General features: G+C 40.2%; 1 protein-coding gene across 1 annotated transcript in view; it reads right to left on the bottom strand.

Annotated features, from left to right (window-relative positions):
• Window positions 1-24343, bottom strand: part of LOC114664335 (zinc finger protein 721-like) — an 86299-nt gene that overhangs the window by 2745 nt on the left and 59211 nt on the right. Inside the window, 2 exon segments of the mRNA XM_051932315.1 lie at window positions 5741-6233; window positions 24122-24198. Of these exon segments, the coding sequence (XP_051788275.1) occupies window positions 5741-6233; window positions 24122-24198 (570 nt within the window).

The following is a 24343-nucleotide window of genomic DNA, read 5'->3' as shown; positions in this document are numbered from 1 at the left end:
AAGGTAATTCCACGCCAGACCAGAGGGTGGCGGAGTGCACTAACCCTTTCTCTCTTTCCTCTGCAGACCAGTTACGGGAAATTCCGCCTGACCCAGATGACACCGCTTCCTCTGCCTTTCCATAAAACTGCCATTTTTACTTCCTTCAAATCAGTTCTGTTCTGGATTCAAATGTGTACTATTGTGCAACCAAGTTTCAAATTTGCTGGGGGGTTTCAAATATACAGGAGGCTTCCCCAAACCTTTATATGGCTCTTTTGTCTTTTTCATTTGACAGCTTTTTAAAGCATTAAAATAAAAAATGCACAAGATGCTATTTAAGACTTCTCAATGAAAATATAAGCTTCTGACATTTTTTCCTTCAAGAACAAGTGTGCTAAATTTCAATGACATCTGTTGGCTGTAAGGCATGAACATTCATGATAGGCTCCCCTCAAATGGCAGAGCCTTTATTACATTACTAGCTGTCCCCCATGGGCTCCGCCCTTACATTAGTGAAACGGGACAATGAGGAGGGCAACGCGTAGCTCCACACCCCTAGCGTCACTCTTCCCCCTTCCCTCAGCCTCTGTCCCTGTCTCGGATTAGCTCGAATATATCGCTCTTGCAAGCGAACTATGATGCTTAGCACAATGAGAGAAGTTGCAAAATCAATCGGAAAGTTCAAGCAAATTCTAGAAAAAAGCTCGATCTAAATCTCTTAAGTAGTTCTCTCGTTCGCTAGGTAAGTGGATGTAAGGTTACGTGCCAAGGCTGGAGTGCCCGTTGCATGTCTCTCAGATTCGTGCAATAAATCGGTACCGCAAGCGAACTATGATACTTACTTAGCGCGATGAGAGAAGTTGCAAAATCAACAGGAACGTTCAAACACATTATAGAAAGAAAAAAAAAAAAGATCTAAATCTTTTTAAGTAGTTTTCTCATGAAAAACAGACAAACAATGGATTTTATATATATATATATATATATATATATATATAGTGGCAGATTGTCGGGGTCATTACCTGGCCGGGATGCCTAAAAGGACTGGAAGGTGGCAGGAATAGCTTCCGGGCCACAAGGGGGCAACCGTCCTGGAGCAGGAGAGGACCACGGGAGAAGAACAAAGAGCTTCTGGCCTGTTGGGACCTGTGGCCACCGCCAGGGGGCGCCTTAAGCCTCGTAGGACTTGGAAATAGTTACTTCCGCCACACTTGGGAAGATGGCGGCGGAACCTGACAGGGACGCCCGTAGTGCTTCCGGTTCAAAGGGCAGCACTTCCGCCACACCAGGAAGTGCTGCCGGATGGACGTCATCAGAAACCTGGAGCACATCAGGGCAGGGATAAAAGGCACCGCCTACATACAGTCTGGAGCCAGAGTCGGGAGTGGGAGCAGGACGAAGCTCCCAGGAGGAGAACAGAGGCGGCCAAGGACTGAGAAACAGATTATTTGGGGTGATTATTGCTGAGGGCATTGTGTGTAGTGTTGGGACTGGATTTATTTATGATTAATAAACGTGTGCAATTTATAAAGAAGTGGTTTCCGACTGGTGGTGTCTGGGCAAGTCTCACAATATATATATATATATATATATATTCATTGCATTCGTAGTCTGACTACCGACCTGAATTGTGTGAGTGGCTACCTACCAGATAACGCTTGTGATTCGTCTGCCATTTGGCAAACATCCACCATGGTGCCCGTAAACTATGTAACATTCCATGATCTGCTTCTCGCAACTGAAGAGCGCCAACCACAAGCGTTACCTGGCAGGTAACCACCCACACAATTCAGGTCGGGACTCAGACTACGAATGCAATGAATGTAATTACTCCGGACCTACAGGCTGTCAAATAAACGAAACACACACCGTGGCGCAGCATAAAGGGGCTTCGTCTCTGACGCTGACTTCCGAGGTTCGATCCCCAAGAGGGGAGCAGTAGAGTGTGTACACCTGATGAGCCCAAATGAGGGCGAAACACTTGTCACGTACTCTGCATTATTTGACAGTAAACTATGTAACTTATATTTTATATATATATATTTCACACACACATATACATATACATAAATACACACACACACACACACACACACACACACACACACACATATACAGTGGAACCTCGGGTCACGATCGTAATTCATTCCAAAACTCTGGTCGTAACCCGATTTAGTCGTGACCCGAAGTAATTTCCCCCATAGGATTGTATGTAAATACAATTCATCCGTTCCAGACTGTACAAACTGTATGTAAATATATATACGCTCGCACACTCTCTCTCTCTCTCTCTCTCGCACGCTCACACTCTCTCTCTCTGCACAGGGAGAGACCGAACACGTGCAGAAACCATCGACGCATACAAACCGGAAGGGAAACTGGCTTGTTCGTTACCCGAGTGTGTGGTCATGAACAGATGCAAAAGTTTGGCAAACTTTTTGGTCATAACCCGATTTGTACGTGGTCTGAGACGTTTGTGACCCGAGGTTCCACTGTGTATTATATATATATATATATATATATATATATATAAATAAAAAGAGAGAGAAGATTTCATTTCTGGTGTATTTTATGCAAGTATCCTTACAGTATGTCCCAAAAACATCCTGATGAGAGCAAACCAAAGTTAAAAAGTATGATGTATTTTGGCTCAGCAAGTGTGTGACCCTCAGTCCCCTCTTAAGCAGTAGCCACACGCTTCTCTCAGGGGGACTCTCTTCCTGCCTGCCTGCCTCCATTCCTCTTTGCACCAGTTCATCAACCGATCTTGCATTCTCTCTCTTGCTCATGTCCCTTTAATTTTTGTTTTTTCGTTTTTCCTCCTTTCTCTCACGTAGGCTCCCATTTTAAACTGACCATGGGCGAAGGTGCTACAAGTCATCTACTCCGAGGTGTGAATGAAGCACTTGAGCAGTCTGCTCACATTCTCACACGAATGGGTGATCAGACAAACAGCCCCCCAGTCAACTTCAGAGCAGCACATTCACATTCCCATGTGCACCTGCTTCTCCCTGGAGACTGCATGCTCAGGGCCATTAATTCATTAATTTATTTAAACACACACATCATCACAGACCTCTCCCATCACATTAGGTCGCTTGGAGCACTTTTATATATAGAAAATAGTTTGGATTTAAAGATAGCTAATTACAACATTAACCTCCTTAGCATTAAACCCTGAGTGTCTCTCAGACTCAAAATTCTATGTTAATACATGTATTCCTGAGTTCTACTCCTGTTAACTTTTTTGGATGAGGTAGGAAGCAATAAGCTGAGTAACATTTGGGACAGTATTCTGCTGCTATGTTGTGGATGACATAACATAATACTGCAGAAAAATAAAAATCAAGAATTATTCTACACGTTCTGCCACTCCATTGTAGCTGATCAATATTCATGGTTAGAGTCTTCAATAAAAAAAAAAAAAAATAAATAAAAAACACAATGGCATATAAGCAAAAAGCTGTAAAGCCAGTTTTAGAATAAACCCAAACTGAACCATTAGTTGAATCAATGACCATGTGAATGGGTCAACAGACATCGACACCGAGACTGAAACGGATGTATACTGCACCATACAATCACATTACCATATTATACCTGGCAAATTTGCCGGAAGGTTCACTGTGGTCCAAAAAGCTTTGTGGCAAAAAGGCAAAATGACTGCGATCAAGGAGGACATGATAGATGTTTTAATCCCATTAGCAATGCTCACAGTGCAGCAACAGTCAATGTTTGTAGCAAGGGAAATGTGCTAGCCTTGCGGCATGGTAGACTACAACAGTTCAATGGGCAGGTCAATAGTGCAGATCAGCACAGACATTCTACCCTCTTACGCTCAAGCAACAGAAAAAAAAATAACTTCAAAGAAACACAGATTGAATTTCCTGAGTGCAACATTGGACTGTATGTTGGCGACTCAAAACATATCCCACGAATGACTTGTACCAAATCTGCATCAGTACAGTAGCAGGCACTAGACAAACCTTCTGCATTTAGTTTGACATTTTGGGATTTACACATTTCTGTTACACATAACATGTTTTTCCTTGTTGAAAAGAAAAATCAACACTTCTGTCTAGTTTTTCTGGGGTTAAAAGAGCTTAACAAATAAAATCATTTTCAGCAGGAAATGAAGGAAAAAAAGAACACACTTGGATAAACTAGTGTGCTAAGAGCATGTTTTGGAAGGAATGGAAAACTATTTTGAAAACATATGTGAGAAAGTGAAGAATGGTATTGAGAAGAAATTTAGGAACATAGTGTTCAGTCAAGTCGACCCTCTTCAGCCTCCTTGAGCATCCTTCCTACACTCCCCTTGCGGCTCTTCCTCCAACCTCTTGCACTTGCTTACACAGCACATACCACCTCCGTCGTTACTTCATCTTATTTTTACCTCCTATCTTTTTTTGTTTATTGCTCCCCCTCATTTTCTTTTTTTCTGGACCGGTTTCTTTCTTCTCCCTTCTTTGTCCCGTGCAGACTCCTTTTACCCTATCTTAATTGGGTGTGGGTGTGAAAGGCCATCACCTCTGAGGTGTAAATTTTGGCACTTAACCCGACTATGCGCAACCAGTCAGGCTCCCCAACCAACTCTGGAGTGAAGCACGCGCACACATACACCCCCACCAACTGAGTCCAATTCACAGCCTGCATTTATTTAAAATCTGACCAATGCCATGGACCACTTATCACAAATGTTATTGCTTTCCTCCTTTAACCCCTCTATTATTATTTATTACATTTCCTGCTTTTAGCTTTTCATTCTAATTATTTTGGAATTCCTAATGCTTTAGTATTATTAACATCTACTGTTCTATTAATACCGTATATATTCGCGTATAAATCGGGTCTTGAAACCCAAAAAAATCAATCATAAAAATCAGGCCCTGACTTAAACGCCTGTTTAGAAATGCGACACTTATTTTTTTCAGTCTCACATCAGTTTCTCAGATGCATCGAATTTTGTTGCAGCAGCACAGTTACCGATTTCTTTTGCCACTTCAACGACTTTTAATTTAAAACCAGCTTCATATTTTCTTCTGATCGAACACTCCATAGTAGATAAGGGATGCTCTTACAATAAAGGTGTATGAGGGTGTGAGATACACAAAACAGTGCAAACGTCACTTCGGAATAGTTGGGGTATTACCGTGTGGTCACGTAGGCACAATAGACAGAGAGGTTAGGCGCGCACGCTGATACATCTCATTGCCACACTCACATAGAAAAAGAAGGCCATGTGCTCCGTGGTTACTCTCTCAGGTGGGCGTTAGCATATCGTAATCTCTTGGACCAACAGTGTGAGTTTTCAGCATTCGACTTATACGAGCAACATTATAAAATACCAGAAATTATACAATAAAATCAAGCCCCAACTTATCCATGAGTATATACGGTACATCATTATTACCATGATTGGGATTATTAGCATTGGAACGAGGATTGTTAGTAGCATTCTTTTTTAACGGTCTTTAATTCTAACTTTTGACCACACTACAAGTATTCATTAAGTAAAAACGTGTGTACTGTTACGTAGAGCAATTAACTGGTGAGTGTTCTCTGGGACTGGAACGGTATGTTCCGAGTGTGCTCTGCTGCTTGGCACGTTAAGAGGGGTGAGACTACAAAGAATTTGACCATAGCCTTATTTTCAAAGGCACAAGTGAGTTGCAAGCAATCTATACACATCTCGTTTAATGAATGCAGATCACACTTAGCTTTACATAGAATTTTTAATTGAAATTTGACCTCTTACCTCCTCTAGAATACCTTGAACATGACGTTTTCTCCATCCTCTTCATGGTATAATCTAAAGATTCTGTCTTCACCTGGAGGGAGTGAGCTCTGCTTTTTGTGAAGCCTGTTTGAGGTAACTCTTCATCTTGACAAGCATACTGAGGGTCACACTCTGACTTAAGGTCTTCTACCTTGATATGGTTTACAATTTCAATTTTTGGCCAGTCTGTGGTATCACATGTAGACTTAGACTCTTCTTTAATGACTACTGATTCCTGTTCACAATCCTTCCCTTCCTGAATGCCTCCGATTTTGGCCTGACATTTCATAGATTCCCATGCACAGTCTTCTTCCTTAATATCCACATTTCTTTGGTTCTCCATGGTATACATGAAAAGGAGACTCCTGTGTAGCACGAGATGCTTCCCTTCGTTGTTGTGTGGTGCTGAGTGGGTTGGTGCTTCCACATTAATTTTGCAGTCTTCTTTGACAGATGGCCTTTCCTTGGCACCCTACTTCAACCCCACCTCCCTTAGAGAAAGGATATGTTGCAAAGGATACTGGGTAAATGGGTCTGTAATGAGAAAAGCTAATGCTTCCAATTAGCAGCAACAGGTGTACCCCATGGCAAATAGGATCAGGTCACTTATTCACATTTATATTCCATTGCTACACACTCTTAGATTGACAGACATCTTAACAATGTTACTGGACAGGATGTCTTCTTTTCTCTGTGGACAAAACAAAATATATTTAGAATTGTACATAAAACAATGAATTTAGTTGAGTCAGCTTCTTCTACCTTTCCTCATAGTTTAATTATGTCCAGAGCTTAAATGTGGCATGGTGGCTAAGACAGAAAACTGTAAACCATAAGGTTGCCAGTTCAAGTCTCACCTCTAACTAGTTGAGTACACCCAGAGAGCCATTTAACCCACCTATGCTGTTATTGTTTATAAAATTGAAAAAATAAAAAAATACTTCATCATTTGGATTTTTTGTGGAACTTGGATGTGAATAAAGGCAGTCAGTCAGTCATTTTCTAACCCACTTAGTCCTGAACAGGACTGCGGGGGGTCTGCTGGAACCTATCTCAGTTAGCATAGGGTGCAAGGCATGGACAAACCTTGGACAAGGCGCCAGTCCATCACAGGGTAAAAAAACATACACACACTAAGACACTAGGGCAGTGGTGTCGAACTCCAGGCCTGGAGGGCCACAGTGGAGGTTTTCATTCTAACCCTTTTCCTAATCAGTGACCAGGTTTCACTGCTAATTAACTTCTTTTTCCTTCATTTTAATAGGACTGTTTTTAAGGATTCAGTCCTCTGAATTGATTCTTTCCATCATTAAATGGTAGCCAAACAGAAATGAGACATGACATGAGCCGACAGATGACCAGGTAAATTGGGGCTTCAAACTCCAACCAGTTTCTTAATGAGAAGCCAATTCTTGCTGTTAATTAAACTCATTATTTAATTCCAACACTTCGTTGCTACTCTCATTCTGCTAGAGCAAAACTGTTGATTTTCTGTTGATCAATCTTACTGAGACCTTCACCTTTCTTTATTTTCAGATATTGTGCGGTGGGCACAGGTGAGCTGGTCATGCGGTGGCTTGTTTTGTGTCTCATTATTATTTGGCTGCTAATTAAGGAAAAAGAAACAACTAAGGGGCCGGAGTCAAGTTAATTAAAACTAAGGCAAAAGAAGTTAATTAGCAGCAAAAACTGGTCACTAATTAAGAAGATGGTGAGAATGAAAACCTGCAGCCACTGTGGCCCTCCAGGACTGGAGTTCGACACCCCTGCACTAGGGGCATGCATGTCTTTGGACTGTGGGAGGAAACGGGAACACCCAGAGGAAACCCACTTAAACACGGGGAGAACATGCAAACTCCACACAGGGAACACCCGGGATGTTGACCCTGGTCTCCTTACTGTGAGGCAGCAGTGCTACCACTGTGCCACTGTGTCACATCAGCCAAATTTAACACACAAAGCTGAATGTGTGTTTGTCCAGTATGCATATCCACATTGCTGATCCTACAGTATCTCCATCAAATTTTGCCCAGCCTCCTCATTTGACCAGAGGTAGACCATAGGCTGTTTCATTCAGAAATTTTTCCTCCAGGGAACCTTAAATTACCGCAGTAGTGCTTTATTAGTGAAGTCTCCTGCTGGTCCCCATGGTTGGTACACTGTGTTTTAAATGAGGAAGGCTGCAGCAGAGTTGTTTTCCATCAATATTCTCACTGAAAACTCACAAGCTCAACTCTAGCATATTAATGATGTTCTCAAAATAAAAACTTCAGAATTTCCTTTGTATTGTATTTTGTCTGAATGTTCTTCCACCCACCACTCATTTCCTCAATCTGCTTATCCAAAGCAAAGAGGTTGGGAGCATGTGATGAGTTTACGCACCTGGATTGGGACTCAAGTGCAGCTGTGCAATGGGTAGCACCTCAGCACCAGAGCAAAGCTCTGGGAAACTGGAGTCTATCCCCATGAAGTACTGGGCGCAAGGCAGGAACAATGCCCCCAGATGGGACGTCAGTCCATCTTATGGTGAACTTGCACACAATGAAAAAAATGCACCTGAGCAAATTTAGCAGCAAAGATCCACCCAACCTGCATGTCTTTAGACTGTGGGAGTTAAACTGGAGCACTCAGAGGAACCTCGTGCAGACACAGAGAGAGCCTGCCAACTCCATGAGGCCCGGCCTCCCCTGGATTGTTCTCTTATAGCTGAAATAACAGAAGAACCTCATACAGCTAATGTTTGAAGTATCAGCAATGGGCAATGCTGCAGTTAACACAGGGATTACTCTTGGAGGAGTTATAAAGCCACTTTTTATTAAACACTTTCTTAGCTATTTAGTCATCCATTAAGGAACTCTAATATGTCACATTGTTTCTGTTTTTCAGTATAAAATCATCCTGTGTTGAACGAAGTATACCTGTAACTCTACTCCACTGCTCTTCAACTGTCTCCACATTGGTAAATTCATCAGACTTTAGTTCTAAAATAAACCATAGCATTTTGCCCATAAACTGGACTATACAGGTTTGGAAATAAAAAGAGAGGAAAGGATGAAATTAAATGTAGCACTTTCACTATTTGCCAATTCTTTCTAACCTGCCACATCACAATGAACCTTGCTACGTTATGATTGCTGGATTCCAATGGTTTCATCCCCTCTGTACTCTCAACCCTCCCAATTATTACTGAACTAGACAAAGAGCCCGTTTCGACAACGTAAGATGAAATGGGCACAAGTGAAATAGTAATAAGTATAAGCACCACAAACCTGATATAGGTGTACTGAATGAATGCGTAATTAGGTCTCGAGCTGTAGTCGAAATCGCCTTTCAGGCCTCTAGAGCTTTAATCGAAGTCGCCTCTTTGAATTTTTGCAGCCGTAAATCCGCCACCTGCCGCGATGTCGGTCTTGTAAGGTTTTTCGGGCAGCTGCGCAGAAGGCGACTGCGCATTCAGCTTCGGACGTGAGAGTGAGTGAGTGAGTGAGGAGGCTGGCAAATTACGTATTAAGATATGAAGTCTGTACAAGTTTACAAAAACACCAATATCCCATTACATCTGTGCATTCCTGCCTTCACACTTCTCCACCAGTTGGGCTCCCTAGTTTATTGTTATGTTGTTAAATGCCATCATTATTCACACACACAAAACGTGGCTACAATTAAGATGTTTATTGACAAAGCATACAGCATGACATGCCTCTAACACAGCCCCGGTGCCATTTATCTGTTCTCACGTCTCAAACCACTTACATCTAACACATTTCTGTAGGACAAAAACGTCAATGAATTAGAACTTAAATAATACACTTTGGGGCACTACACTTTAATTCAAAATCAACAAAGGCAGCCATTTTAAAACTAGAATAAACTGTAGTCTGCACACAGAAAATGTTAACTATGTATTGACGTAAACCATCCCATTTTAAAAACTAACAACTCGGTGTGTTTGTTCAGGATTCAAAGGTTCATTACATTACACCTATTATGGGTCAATAAGCTCAATAATATTATCATCATCATCACTAAGTTACAGTGCTTGCTACTTCTTCTTGTTATGTACTGGTGCATTTGTTTTTATTCTTGTGCTATAACGAGAAGTTCAGCAAAATGACTTCTTCTATTGGCTAATTAGAAAGATTACAATATGCAAGCTTTCTAGGCAAATAGGCCCCTTCTTCAGGGAAGATGTAATCATTGTATCATTGTACATCTTGCCTGAAGAAGGGGCCTGAGTTGCCTCGAAAACTAGCATATTGCAATCTTTTTAGTTAGCCAATAAAAGGTGTCATTTTGCTTAACTTCTCACTAAATCCATAATGGCCAACACAGTACAACACCCTAGCCCTTCTTGTGCTGTATAAATCTGTAAGAAAGCATTTCTTGGGCTCTGCCAGGAGGACAAACAAGAAAGTAGCTTGTTGTGCAGAATCTTCTAGAAGGAAGTGCAAACGCCCTAGTTAAACACTAAATGATTTATTTTGAACAAGACAATATTATCCCAAAATTACAAAAAATGTTACCACACCCAGGCATGTTGACACTCCTCCTAAAACTGCTGACCTACTCCACCCTGGGCCTGCCCTCCATAACTTTCCACATTGCAGACTTCTGCACACTCCAACAGCATTTGGGGAAAACACCAGGAGGACTAAGAGCACCTCCGCTAACTGCTGCATTCATCTCTGTCAACTTTAACCTGAATGTGGTTTTGCATGCTGAAAGACTGAAATATAAAATGATCATTTGTCTTGTTGTGCCAATTATTTTGTTGCCATAGTGGATTTGAGAGAGTACTGTAAGCGGAACAACCTTTCTACAGTGTGATTCCCAGTATTAAACCTGGTCCATTCATGGAAATAAAGCTCCCTGCTTTGCCCGTACCTCCTTAAAGACAAGGTTATGGGAAAACGTTCATTGGACTGAATGAATCAAAATAGACCTCTTTGTCAATGATGACCAACGATTTGTTTTTAGGCAATTAAACAAAACTTACAAGGAAAAGAACACTCTACCTATAGTTAAATATGGTGGTGAAGGTGGCAGAGGGGCTGCTTTGTTGCCTCTAATAGTAGAGATATTGAATGTATTATAGGAATGATAAAATCAGAGGGTTAGCAGAAGGGAGTGTCCTCTCTAGTGTCAGAAAACTAGGTATGGGTCCTCTAGCAGGACAATGACACAAAACACACATGCTTATAAAGGAAAGGACTGGACTATTTACCAGTGAGTCTTGCCTTCAATTTGACTAAAAAAACAGCCGAAATCCACCATAGGTAACAGGATACCTGCAGACATTCAAGAGCTTTAACAAACTGCAACTGAAGGCAGGAAGAAATGGTCAGAAGAAAGGTGCAATAAACTTCTAGAAAGCCACTAGAACGTTGTCATGCTTTGTTAAAGTTTGTGCAAGCAAGTATGAGAGAAGGGGGACATTTAATACTGCCCAGGTTTTATTTTCCTGCTTGACTTCCTGACTTTGTCTGATTAACTGACCCTCAATCCATTCTTCAATGAAAAAGGGAAAAATTCTGCAAGTGGACAGGCTGCTCCCTTATATTAGCTATAATCTAAGCATCTATTGAGAAGTCCTCAAGGGTTAACATAATAAATTTAAAAAAAAAACCATCAAAGTCTTCACAAAATTCTGGTGCAGAAAGTAGGCTTAAACTTAATGTGTGAATCCAAACCAAATACGGTAAGTGCTATTACAGATGTATATGGTCATTACTACCACATGTGAGGAGTACAGTGAAATGCATACTTGCATGTTATAATTGACACAATATTAACAACGGTCACTCTGAAATTACAACTTTTTTTTCAATAATTACAGACTAGCATTTGTTTAGCATGCCCACAAAGAGCAATTCCAGCAGAATTTGAAACAACCTTAGTTACTGATGCGTCACACTGCCCAGCCATAGAGTTGAAAAACTGACCATCTTCTCAACTATAATACAGTATTTCTCCTGTATAAAATAAAATGTCAATTTTCATTTAAAAATAAAATTAGGATTTGCAGTGAGCCCAGACCACGGAGACCAAGGAGCGAAACAGTGTGTGCTGAGTGTGTGTCTGACCCTTTCATGCTTAAGCACTGCTGTGCTTCCTCTCTGCATTTCTCACTACATGACTGTACCTCTGGCGATTCTTCTGTCAAACTTCTTAAAGTTACAGATGACTTAAAACTAATAAGCCTCATTTCAAATGTTGGTAAATCCAGATACAGACAAGATCACACTTTGGTGCAGCCATAACAATTTAGACCTTATCGTTCCAAAAAAAAAAAAAAAATCAGGAGTTGACCATAGTCGGGAAACAGCCACCTGCTCTAAATGGCAACGCCGATAGTATAGACAGATATATAGATAGATCGACAGAACTTTACTGTCGGTCCCCGAGGTAAATTAGGGTTTTTACAGAAATTCCTTAAATAAATAAATACATAAATAGGCATGTGTATATATATATATATATATATATATATATATATATATACACACATGTACAGTGGCATGCACAAGTCTGGGCCACTTTTGCTTACAATGTCTGCCATTGTGAATAGTTAAGCGAGTAGAAGATGAACTGATCATCAAAAGGCATAGTTAAAGATGATTAATTTCTTTTCAGCATTTTATGCAAGATTAGTGTATTGTTTTGTACAAGTGTACAGTGAAAAAAGGAAAGGAGAAGCATGCAAATGTTTGGGCACCCGAAGATATTTGAGGGCTCAGACCTTCATTAGCTCATTAGGGGCTATGGCTTGTTCACAGTCATCGCTAGGAAACTCCTGGTGATGCAAATTGTTCTTTCAAAGCTGTAGAAATTCTCCGACTCCTTAAACTCTGTCCCAACAATCAGCAGCCATGGGCTCCTCTGCATACGTACCTACCTGCCTACTATGGCTGAGTTGTTTCTGGGCACTGTGAAGTCACAACAATTTAAGTGGAAACATCACATGTATTATCCAGAAAGCCCAACAGAGGATATTCTTCCTGTGCCAGCCGAAGAAAGTCAATCTCCCCCAAACAATATTGGTCCAGTTCTACACAGCCATCGTCAAGTCCATTCTGACCTCATTGTCTGGTTTGGTGCTGCCTTTACTCACGCTAAGGCCAATCCGCAGCGCACCATAAGAGCCTGTGAAAAGATCATATGCTGGAACTTAACCCCCCCCCCCCCTTCAAATCCTGTAGGAGTTCACGGTAAGAAAGCATGCCGCAAAGATCATTATCGATCTGACTCGCCCTGAGCAACAACTATTCTAAAGTCTTTCCTCCGGCAAAAGCACTTGGGGGGTAAGGGCTAAAACAACATGTCACTCAGTTTTTTTTTCCCCAACGTGCAGTTGGTCTGACTGACCAGGTCAAAGTTTCTACTCGATATCTAGATATACCTGCACACCTTATACATTTTAATCATATTTTAATCGATTTTTTCGTTTTATATTTCCTGCTGCCGTTGTATGCGACATCATTCTTTTTTTTTTAAATTTGTGTTGTCCTTGCATGTTGCCTCAATAATACCAAGACAAATTCCTAGTACGCGTTAGTGTCCCCGACCAAAAAGGTGAATTCTGTTAAGTGCCCACACGACAGTCTTTAAGTACCGCTGGACAGCTGTCCTGACGAACCAAGCCCGTAAACCAACACGCCAATGCATCCTTTAGCAGGCTGGTGCACATCTTAGACAGCGCCCAGTGCACACAATAGAGATTCGGAGGGCCCTTCACGTGCGGCTCCATTACTAAACTCTGGCTTTGTGCTTTTGGCATCAATGAACGCCGAGCTTGTTCTTTCAATTCTCACACTCGTTTTTATTAATTTTTTATGTACGTACCGTTTCTTTTGCTGGAACCTACATCTCTGAACAGTACACCACTATTAGCTGCCACTCAGTTTACCACTTCGTCGTTCCCATGGTGCGCACTGGGAAGCCAGCTGGGGCGCAAGCAACAATTAGCACAATAAAAGTCGTACTTCCGGGAATGAAAGCAAAGAGGGGTATCAAAATAAAAGTCCCATTACAGACTGCTGTACTCTAGCAGTGTGCTTATTTCTTTCATGCCCGCTCTCCACAGAGTCATTAACGCTGAGGTGGGCGTTGTTATAATATGAATACCTCGGACTCTGAGGATTGTGACGTTTTAACACAAAGATGAACTGTGATTTACGAACACTTCTCGAATTGCAACGGGGGCAGTCATTTAAGATTTACGTTGTTGCATCAGTAACACTAGCCTCAAGGGGCATCCCAGCTGGGATAGGCATTTTTTTAAAATTGAGTATCTTAGAAACGAAGCACTGTGGCAGCCTACAACCAGATTGAACTATAATCTACACGCGCTTCTCTATAAGGAACACGGGTCACTCATTTACGGTTTAGGCCGCAATGTTAGCACCGCTTATACTGTTTAATTTTGCAGAGCCCACTTCAGCTTGTATATTTTCTATATATTCCTCTTTTAATCGTCTGACAGTCGCTCCTGATGGGAAAACAGATCCCCAGTGCAAGTTAGTGGAACGCCAGGATGCTGGTACTCGAGTTCACTTCTGCCGCTTGAGGTAAGTTAACCGTAAAAAAAGAGAATTGTTGGCCTGAGGTAGCAAACAAGTTTTGAGACTTCAACAGAGATTTTCCAGTAACTCTCTATCACTGTTTTTTAAGACCTTTTTTTAAATGATGGCACCCATAAGTCATTTATTTTATTTTGTGTCACCCCTAGTCAATTTCTCGTTTGATCCGCTTCCCAATTATACAATTACCTAATCTTACAAGAGAGTACGCATTTTTTACATCTTTAGAGACATATACATTAGTTATAGGTAAGCATGAAATAAACAAAAGACAAACCTAGTTTAGGATTTAAACTTTTTTTTAACATATATTACGCACTGTACAGAAGAAGCATATTCTCATTACTTCATCAATTCTTTGTAGCCTTTCTCCCTTTTTAGTTTTTACACTTAATTAAAAAATATATATATTTCCTCCTGGGGACAAGTATCTATCTATCTATCTATCTATCTATCTATCTATCTATCTATCTATCTATCTATCTATCTATCTATCTATCTATCTATCTATCTATTGTGATATTTGCCCGGACACCACCAGTTGGAGACCACATCTTTATACAAATCTCTTCTTTATTTTCTTCTCCACAACACAGTGCCTGTAGCCCCAGTCACCCTTCTCCTGGGTGTCAGTGTCCCTGTCCCGACTCCAGCTCGGTGATTGGAGGGAGGCGGCCCCTCTTATCCTCACCCGGATGAGCTCCAGGTGCTCTACCTGACGTCACATCCTGGTGTGGTGGAAACGTCAGGAGAGCACCCAGAAGCACTCCGGGTGACCCTGGATGGATCGTCCTCCATGGGTGTGGCGGAAGTAAATAAGTCCCGGGCTCCATGAGGCTCGGGGCGCCCCCTGGTGGTGGATATGGGCCTCCACAGACTTGAGCCTCCCTGCTCCCCTTCCGTGGCCCTCTTCTGCTCCAGGGCGGTTGCCCCCTCGTGGCCCAGAGGACAAATATGCCATCTCTTGGTCCCTCCAGGCGTCCCGGCCGGGTCTGACCCCCAACCATGTACGACACTATCTATCTATCTATCTATCTATCTATCTATCTATCTATCTATCTATCTATCTATCTATCTATCCTTGTAATACATAAAATCCTAACTCACAAAGATTTAATGAATTATAGAAGAATTAGCAGACCTTTTTCCTCAATGTGAGGGTATTCATGTTTCATTTCTATCTATAATTTCTGAGGAAGCCCTTCTTTATGTTTGAATTTGAAACTGTCATCATGGTGTATTTCAAATAATTTCTATTTCTCTGTAAGCCTGAGCTTACAATGGCTTGATTGTGGTGGGTTCCTCAATCCGTGTTTGAATATGCATATTCTTTGGGATGCAAGATTGAAAAATAAACTATTTTTTTCCGGTACTTCAAACTCAGAACTCTTTATTGTCTCCTGCAGCAGCTTGTGGTTACCTACATGCTGAGTTGCTCCACCATGGTGACCCATTTTGATTTTGTCATTGAAAGATATTTTCAGCTTTTCCTTGCATTTGTACTAATCTTGTTTACATGTTTAAAGATATCAACTAAGTATGATACTTGCAACCCATGCAGAATTTGTCTTGTTTCTGAATGGTAAAAAAATTCCTGATACTTCAGTGCACACACTTGTGACAGCACATATGGGTCCATCGTGCTTGTAAGCCAGGTTTTCAGACAGGAACTAAAAGAAATTTATTCCAGAGTCAATAAAGTGAATGTTACAGTTTTTATTAAATGAAATGCTTTATTTTCTGAAGTAAAACCCAAACCAATATTCATAGCACAGTTGTTCCACAACCTGCAGTCCCCAACATGCTGCAATAACATGCAATACATGTGATCTTTGTAATCTTGTCTTAACTTAAACGGTTTTTGCTTTTCCCTCTTGCTTCCAAACACAGTCTTGGGTATCCGTAGCATTTATATAAAGCAAAACAAAACAAAACACTAGCTTAATTAATCAAAAAGTGCTTCTATGGACCCGCTGAACTATTGTTGTGGCCCCCCAGGGTGCCGTTGTTGAAATCCACTGCTCTATCATGAACTTCTTTCAAAATTGTAATGTTGAGGAAATGTGAACTACAGTTAGTCACAGACCCTCCACAATTAGCAACAGCTCATCAATTGATGCCATTTTCATGTCACTTGAATTTGAATCTGCTGTCTGTGAAAGTTCATGAGCCACCACTAATCAACAGTACCTTGTAGCGTACTCTTAAAATGCATGTGTAGTGGACTCTACCAACACATGTAACTGCAGTCTACTATTGCTGTTATTTTTGAGTTTGACTCATTGTTACAAAAAAACGTTTAATCAACAAAAATATAACTGACTCTTTGATGAAGTAACTAGAGAAAAGCCAAGCAAAATGACACCTTTTATTGGCTAACTAAAAAGATTACAATATGCAAGCTTTCGAGGCAACTCAGGCCCCTTCTTCAGGCAAGATGTAATCATTGTAATTCTCTACATTCATAATGGCTAACACGGTACAACACCCTAATACTACATGAAGTTACTAGAAATATAAAATGCTCAAATTTTTCAATCAGTTAGCTAAGTCCTCAATCACACTAGAATGTTACACCATGTGTCTCTGGTCTGGAGGATCGAGACTCCAAAATGATACCAAACTCTGTGGATGGGCAGATAATGCAGACTCAGCTAAATCGTTAAAGAGGGTTGTGGGCAGGCTTAGGCCGATTTGCTAGAGATGAAATCTAATGTCAGTAAATGTAAAATATTACACATGGGGAGTAAAAATGTTAACTTTGAATACACAATGGGAGGTCTGGAAATCGAGATTACACCTTATGAGAAGGAGCTAGGAGTCATAGTGGACTCATCACAATCAACCTACAAGCAGTGTCGATGAAGAAGGCTAATAGGATGTTAGGTTATTTATCATGATGAGTGGTGTACAAGTCATGCCTTAAGTTATTTAACGAACTAGTAAGGCCTCACCTGGGGTACAGTTTTGGATTCCATATTATAAGAAAAGGTAAAGTACCACTTCCAGTTAAGCCCAAAATTTGATAGAAATCTACCCTAGAAATTTGATTCTGTTCATCTGGACAAAGTTTTTAAGTGGGAGAAATATTTCGAGACTTATCCAAGTCTCTTTCTGGTCAAAGTTTTTAAGTGGGAGAAATATTTCGAGACTTATCCAAGTCTCTTCCTCAGGAAGAGACTTGGATAAGTCTCGAAATATTTCTCCCACTTAAAAACTTTGTCCAGATGAACAGAATCAAATTTCTAGGATTTCCTTACCTGGATTATTGAGCATGCATCGAGACATAGAAATCTACATTTAATTTGTACCTAATACTTGTATGGAAAATTTGGTTGACCCAAGTGAAAGCGTACCCAAGTTATCATGTTTACATACACATACACACACATAGACATAGTTCCAAAAATAGTATTTTTGGACTCAGCAACATCTATAATGTCAGGATTCATCAAAATCTCGAAATGGAATGGAGGATTTCAATACATTCCCTATACTTTGTATACAAGAAGGTTAGGGAGGTCTATATAATTATAGTTATAATTTGTCACTAACCCTCACCTATTCTGTTTCTGTTCTTAGTACTCAAATATGGCACTTGGTGCCACGGCCCACCTGTGTGGAAGAAAATTATGAATATAGACACACACACCCACACATTCCCCCCCACCCCAACTGGAATGCCCCAATTTAAATAATAAAACACAGGCAGGAGAAAGCGTCAATCGTTATTCTTTATCTAAATCTCCGAAGAGGCAAAAAACATCATATCAGTGTTTTTGCAAACAAAAAAGTGTCCTCTGTGCTCTATTTATACAATCCATTGATTAGGTCACTATTCTTTAAAAGGAATTCATTACAATTTCAGAAAACGTTTAACATGATTGGTTACACCTAGTTGCTAACAGGACATGGCAGATGTTGATACCTTAGATGACCACAACTTGATTGATAGTCCTGTTTGTTTAGGATGTACGTGACTTTTTGAATGTATATTTGTCCCCCAGAGTCAATCACAGTTGGGTATTATAATCAGCCAAGACTCATGGTAGTGCAATGTCAAACCAATCAATCTGTAGAGGAGGTTCTTTCTTTGTTCAGAACAGGTTCTTGTTGGTTATCTGTGTGAAAATCATCAGTAGCAGGAAGCTTCAACAGTGGCACAGCTCGAGTTTGTGCTGCTCAGGGCAGGGCTTCAATTTGCCGCCCTCCAACGTATCTGAATATGTTAACCTATTTAAATAGAAAATTAAAATGACATATAGAGAAAAATTAAGATAAATTTTACGAAGATTTATTCATATATAGAGAAACAGCAATAATTTTTCACATACTGTATAATTATTTATAAGCATCAACTAGACAAGAATATAGTATAGACGCACTGATAAGCCGTGTTCTGATTATTAGTTTAATATAATTGAGCTGTGAAAACCAGAACCAGTGTAGTATACAAGTGATAGGTGGGGATGTTTTCTGCGCAGAGCAAAAACGCATTCGGATTGATAACAAAACTATAAATGGTAAATTAGTTTTTTATCTTCCTTGAATTTTTTATCGTGTAATGTTTATTTTTGTTTATTGCCTCAAATTTCAACTGCTGTGTCTGATGCTGTCCCAGAAGCACAATCTGGAAATTAATTTTGAAGCATTTGTGGATAAAAATCAGAGAATTTTACTTTTTTCATTCACGAGTGATATTTTTCCGAACCCTCCTGCTTACACATGAATTGTACCGAGCCTTTTGGCCAATAATGCTGCCCGGGGCAGACCGCCCCCTCCTAGCTACGGGAATGAGCTTCAAACATCTTTTGCAGACAGTGATATAATTATTAATAATACAAAACTGCAAAGATCAAACACTGTGGAATTATTAATAACACAGCATTTTCAAACCTTCTTAATCCAATTGAGAGTCAGTGAGCCAGAGCCAATTGCAGTAGAACTGGACACAAGACAAGAATCAGCCCTGAAATGGCTCCTTTCTAGTGGGCTCACTTATACACACACCCCCAATTACACTGGGCAAGTTTGGAATTGTGAATTAACATAATCTGCTCATTTTGGGTAATGTAGGAGGGAAAACCATGGGATAAAAACATAGTATCTACATGAGAATTCCTTCAGATGTAGGGAAAAGATGCAAATTCCACATGAATAACTTCCAAGCATAGGATTCAAATGCATGACGCTAAACCTGCAAAGTACCAGCTCCAGTCTCTGTTCTAGTATGTGCAATATTTAGAGAAAAAAAATGTAAATTTCATCCATCCATTTTCCTAACCTGTTTATGCAGGGCAGGGTTTCAATGCAGCATCTCAAAAATGGAAAAATTAAAAATGCATTTTCAATTAAGTAACTTTATTATTTAAAGTCCAATGTCTTAACCACTAGACTACACCACATATACACATTATAATTAAATAACCATGTATTGTAGGTACAAACTTTTGAAACTGTATTTAGTTTTTTCTTTCCACCTCTTATTTAGCAATAACTTCTCTGCCTACTTTAACATCTTTAACATTCAGACATATTAGTTGTGTTGTGCCATGTGAGTTATTAAATATTTGACAATTTATCATTACAATCAGTGATGATATTCTGAAGTCCTTTAGATGTCAGATTATCAGGGTTGTCAGTCTGAAAGCCATCGAATGTATTTATAATTTATAATTATTCTGCTCTCAAGGAGTGGGCCTTAACCCAGATGTGGCAATATGTAAGTAGATTTTAATTTCTTTGGTGACCATGTCCTCAGATGTTTTGTGACAACACCAATAAAAACTCAGTAAAGAAACTGGACAAAGGGGGAAAGTTCAGATGGACAGACGTCACACCAGTAGAGTGTTTGAAGTTCTTAGGCCTTCTCCTCTATATGGAGGTGATGAACCTACCAACAGTGAAGGACTTCTGGTGTCAGAGAAATATTTTCCAGGTACTATTCCCATGAACTATTATGTCCAAAGACTCTTTCCTAGTGAACTCCTGGAAATTACATACGAGTGACCCAGCCCAGGATGCTAAAAATGCCAGGAAAAGGGTCTCAAATGAATACAAGAGTCATAACACAGAGTTGATTGACTTTGAAACAATATATCAGCCTCACCAATGTCTTTCAGCTGTTGAAATGATTCTTACCATGAAGGTTAAAACAACACATAAAAAAGGAAAACTTGTGAAGTGGGGCATCAAAGTGTTTGGCAGTAATGGCTACACATCAGACTTTAGGCCCTACCTCGGCAAATCAAAGTTTCAAAGTTTCATTTGATGTTGTTACCACTTTTGTTGATGAGGACCACTGGAACTTTGGTTATCACATATATTATGATTGCTTTTACACCAATGCATTGTTGTTCAAACACCTTGGTCAACTAAGACTTGGTGCTTGTGGCACATAGAGGGAAGGAAGCAAGGGCAACCCTGCCATAAATGAAAATGCACTTTCTAGAAAATTTCAAAAGTGGATTTATGATGGCCCATTGCTCTTTGTTAAATGGATGGAAACCAGGGAGATGGTTCTTTGGTCAACTGTACACACTGCAAACATAGGGGAGACTGTCCTGAAGGGGTGGAAGACAGAGGATAACATCACTGTGAAGGTCTCCAGCCCCAGACCTGCAGCCCTGGGACATCACAATAAATATTTGGGAGGAGCAAACATGTCTGACCAGCTGATGTGGTAGTTCTCTGTTCACATGAAGTCCACCAAGTGGTCGCAAGGATGCCTTTTTACCACTTTGTGATGATTGCCCTCACTACCAGCTTCATGATCCACAAGGAGGAGGGTTCCATGAGGCAGAAGGGAATGGCAACCCAGGACTTCCAAGAGCAGTTTGCTGCAGAACTACAAGATGTCTCATCAGATTCCAGCACTGTGCAAAAAAGTTATGGTCACCTCAGTGTCTCCATTGCACAAATGACAGAGATGTTGACAAGTGCTAGCTAGAGAGAGACGCAGGTCGTGTGTACTGAGTAGGAAGTGCATGCCATTGAATTTAAAGAATGTGATGTGTCCCAACTGTTAAGACACCCCTTGTCTGAGTGTGGGCACCAAGCAACCTTGTGCTTAGTACAGCAGCTCACATCTCTCTATTATAATAAAAAAATCTTGGGAGACAAGACTTTTTATCCTGCAATGAAACGCGACTTTCTCAGAGAGACACTTTCACGACCCGCAAGACGAGACTTTGTGCCAAGGGACTTAACCACGCCCAGGGCCGGAAATAAAAGACAAAGAGTAGATGACAAAGTAGAATGTCAAAGAATTCAAACACGTTGGCATGATACACATGCAGAGCAGATTAGAGATAATGGAAGTATGAAAATTCGAAAGTCTCACAAAAATGATAAAGATCGCATTAGTGCAAACAAATGGAAATTATTACTCGGTGAAATAATGGAACAACAAAAAGAGATTGAATATATTGTTCGGATTTAAAGTTTAAGTTGGCGACTTGTAGATCATGTAATTTGTGTTGCCATCAGGTAAAAGTCGGAGACTTGTAGATCATCTAATTCGTGTTGCCATCAGGGAAAAGTAGTGTTTCTTCCCAATGAAGAGGCCTATCCACGAGAATTAAAAGTTTTGTTTTTTGCAAGCGGCAGAGACGCAAAGTTGCTGGCGTGTAGTGCATGCAGGGGGGTTGGCAAGCGGTGCGAGCAGGGGGCAAAGCCCCCCTAGTTCTTAAGTAAAAATAACAGATAAAAAAGAATTTGCCATCACTGCTTAGTAAACATTAGGCTTGTTAGAAAATTTGTGTACTTTACTTGTAAGTCTGTTAGCCTTGTACCTTCTTGATAAACAACATATTAACCCTTTATTAAAATTGTGTCTTATAATTATATAGAAAATACATGTTATGCTATATGTATTATGGATAAATATTTGTGTACATGTTTCTTTAGTTAAAAATAAGTAATTTATGGTGATTTTATTTTGGCATTTTATATGGGGACTGAACAATAAGCCTGTCAAATTTCATTTTTTTTAATACAAGAAGAACAGGTAAAACCTAAAATACAACGATTTACTCTTTAATATACAACATATGGCTAGTAATGAAGTATCTTAGTGTGAAAAAAAATATTTTAAAATGACAAAGAAAAAAATTGGAATTGTTATCAGAATTGGACAGTTCTAGTAACATGATATCAATGATCAGTATAAGCCCTAAAAACACCTGACGGGAAGCTTCCCTAGTATTTAGTAAATGCTACCAAATGCCATCAAGAGATGGTCTGTTACACTGAAGGCAAAACAAGGGAAATTAGAGAAATCTCTGCAATTTGCTTCTGTGTTTCGGTATCCTTGTTACATGTTTCAGCATGGATGTGAGAACTATGAAGAGATATACTCCAATTTATGAACACAGTTATTAAATTGACATAGGTGTTGTGAGGGACATCCCCAAGATGTAAGGAGGAGACAGCATGCATGGGGCACTGTCTCCCCTGGACTGCTGGATGGCAGTCCCCCCGGGTTGCGGCAGCATCACAATTTCACACAGGGCATCATGAGAACTGGAGTTCTTGTTCTCAGTCCTGTTGGGATTCCTTGGGTGCCGCCAAGGGGTGCTGCGGGAACTGGAGGGCTCTCAATTTACCCAGAAGTGCTTCCGATCTACAGCTTCAGAATACCAGAAGCCTTCTGTGTGTAACATAAAAGGAGGTGCCACACCTGAAGAGAGCCAGAGTTGGGAGGAAGGAGGACGAAGCTTGCGTGGAGGAGTGGAGGCAGTGACTGAGAGAGTTACAAAGAGAAGACAACAAGTATTGCTGAATGCTACTGTGCTTTGTGACTGTGCTGTGGGAAAGGCTTCCTGTGGAAGAACTTCCCAAAATAAATAATCTTGTTCATTTTATACTTGTGTCTGACCCTTTGTGTTGGGTTGCGTGCCTTCTGGTGGCCACAGTGTACACAAATCAACTTTCGCTTTCTTTGATTTGTTTGAACTTAGCAATTGATTACTGTTCAATAAATAACTTGAACACGCTTGCTGAAATAAACAAAATGCTACAATTTATTGATAATATAAAGAAAATAGATAATGGATATATGCAAGTATTTAAAGACGGACAACAATACCAAAAAAAAAAACATAAACCTAAATTACTTTGGGTTTATCTCCTGCTTCTCCTATGGAAGACACAAATATATGTTTGGCTCCTTAATTCTTCTCTAAAGAATTGGCTAAAGAACCATTATTAGTCCAGGAACAACTTTTCAATGCTTTTGTGTGAGTTCTAATCCCTTAGCTGGTTAAACAAATCAGTCCTTACCTAGTTCAGAATTTACCGGTGCCTACTTTAAGGGCAACCTTCCAGCTTTTGCTTCCCCCTACAGCTCTTCTGCATGCCATTTAATTATACCCAGTGAAAATTAAAAACAGCATTTGCTTCCACAATAATACAATAAGTTGGACCATTCCAGAACATACTCTTGAAAAGTTGGAGTTCATGCCTAAGGTTTCCCATCCTAAGGTTTTGCAGTAGGGGGATGATTTGGTAGTGTCAGGTCCCCTGGAACTGATCTCAAGATACTTCTGGTGGCCTTCTTTGAAGATGGATAATAATTACAGCCAGGTCTATGAGACATGCAGTTAATGCTCCTCAACAACATCTACCAAAGCCATCAGTTGGTTCATGGGAGGAGATAAGGGCAGATTATATTACTGATCTTATGTCTTTAGGTGGTGGAACCATGACTTAATTTATAGTTGACAGGTTTACAAAAACTGCTTGCAAGAAAATTCTTATCTCCTCTGAAACTTGTTCATACTTCTCCTTTGCCTCCTCGTGTGATAGTTGAAGCTGATAAGAGATTTGAGATATAGGACATACTGGACTCGACACAACCTATTGATGGAGATAATTATCTGGTCTGGCGGAAGAGCTATGGTAAGGAGGACCGATTCTGGTTAAACACCTCAGATGTTTCTTGCCTGGATCTAGAGAATTTCTCTGTGGTGTCACAGTTAAATGTTGTCCACTTTTTAATTAG

The sequence above is a fragment of the Erpetoichthys calabaricus genome, chromosome 1 (assembly GCF_900747795.2).
Source record: "Erpetoichthys calabaricus chromosome 1, fErpCal1.3, whole genome shotgun sequence".
NCBI classification, from domain to species: domain Eukaryota; kingdom Metazoa; phylum Chordata; class Cladistia; order Polypteriformes; family Polypteridae; genus Erpetoichthys; species Erpetoichthys calabaricus.
The sequence above is the reverse complement of the archived record's forward strand: the minus strand, read 5'-3'. Positions and strand labels throughout refer to the sequence as shown.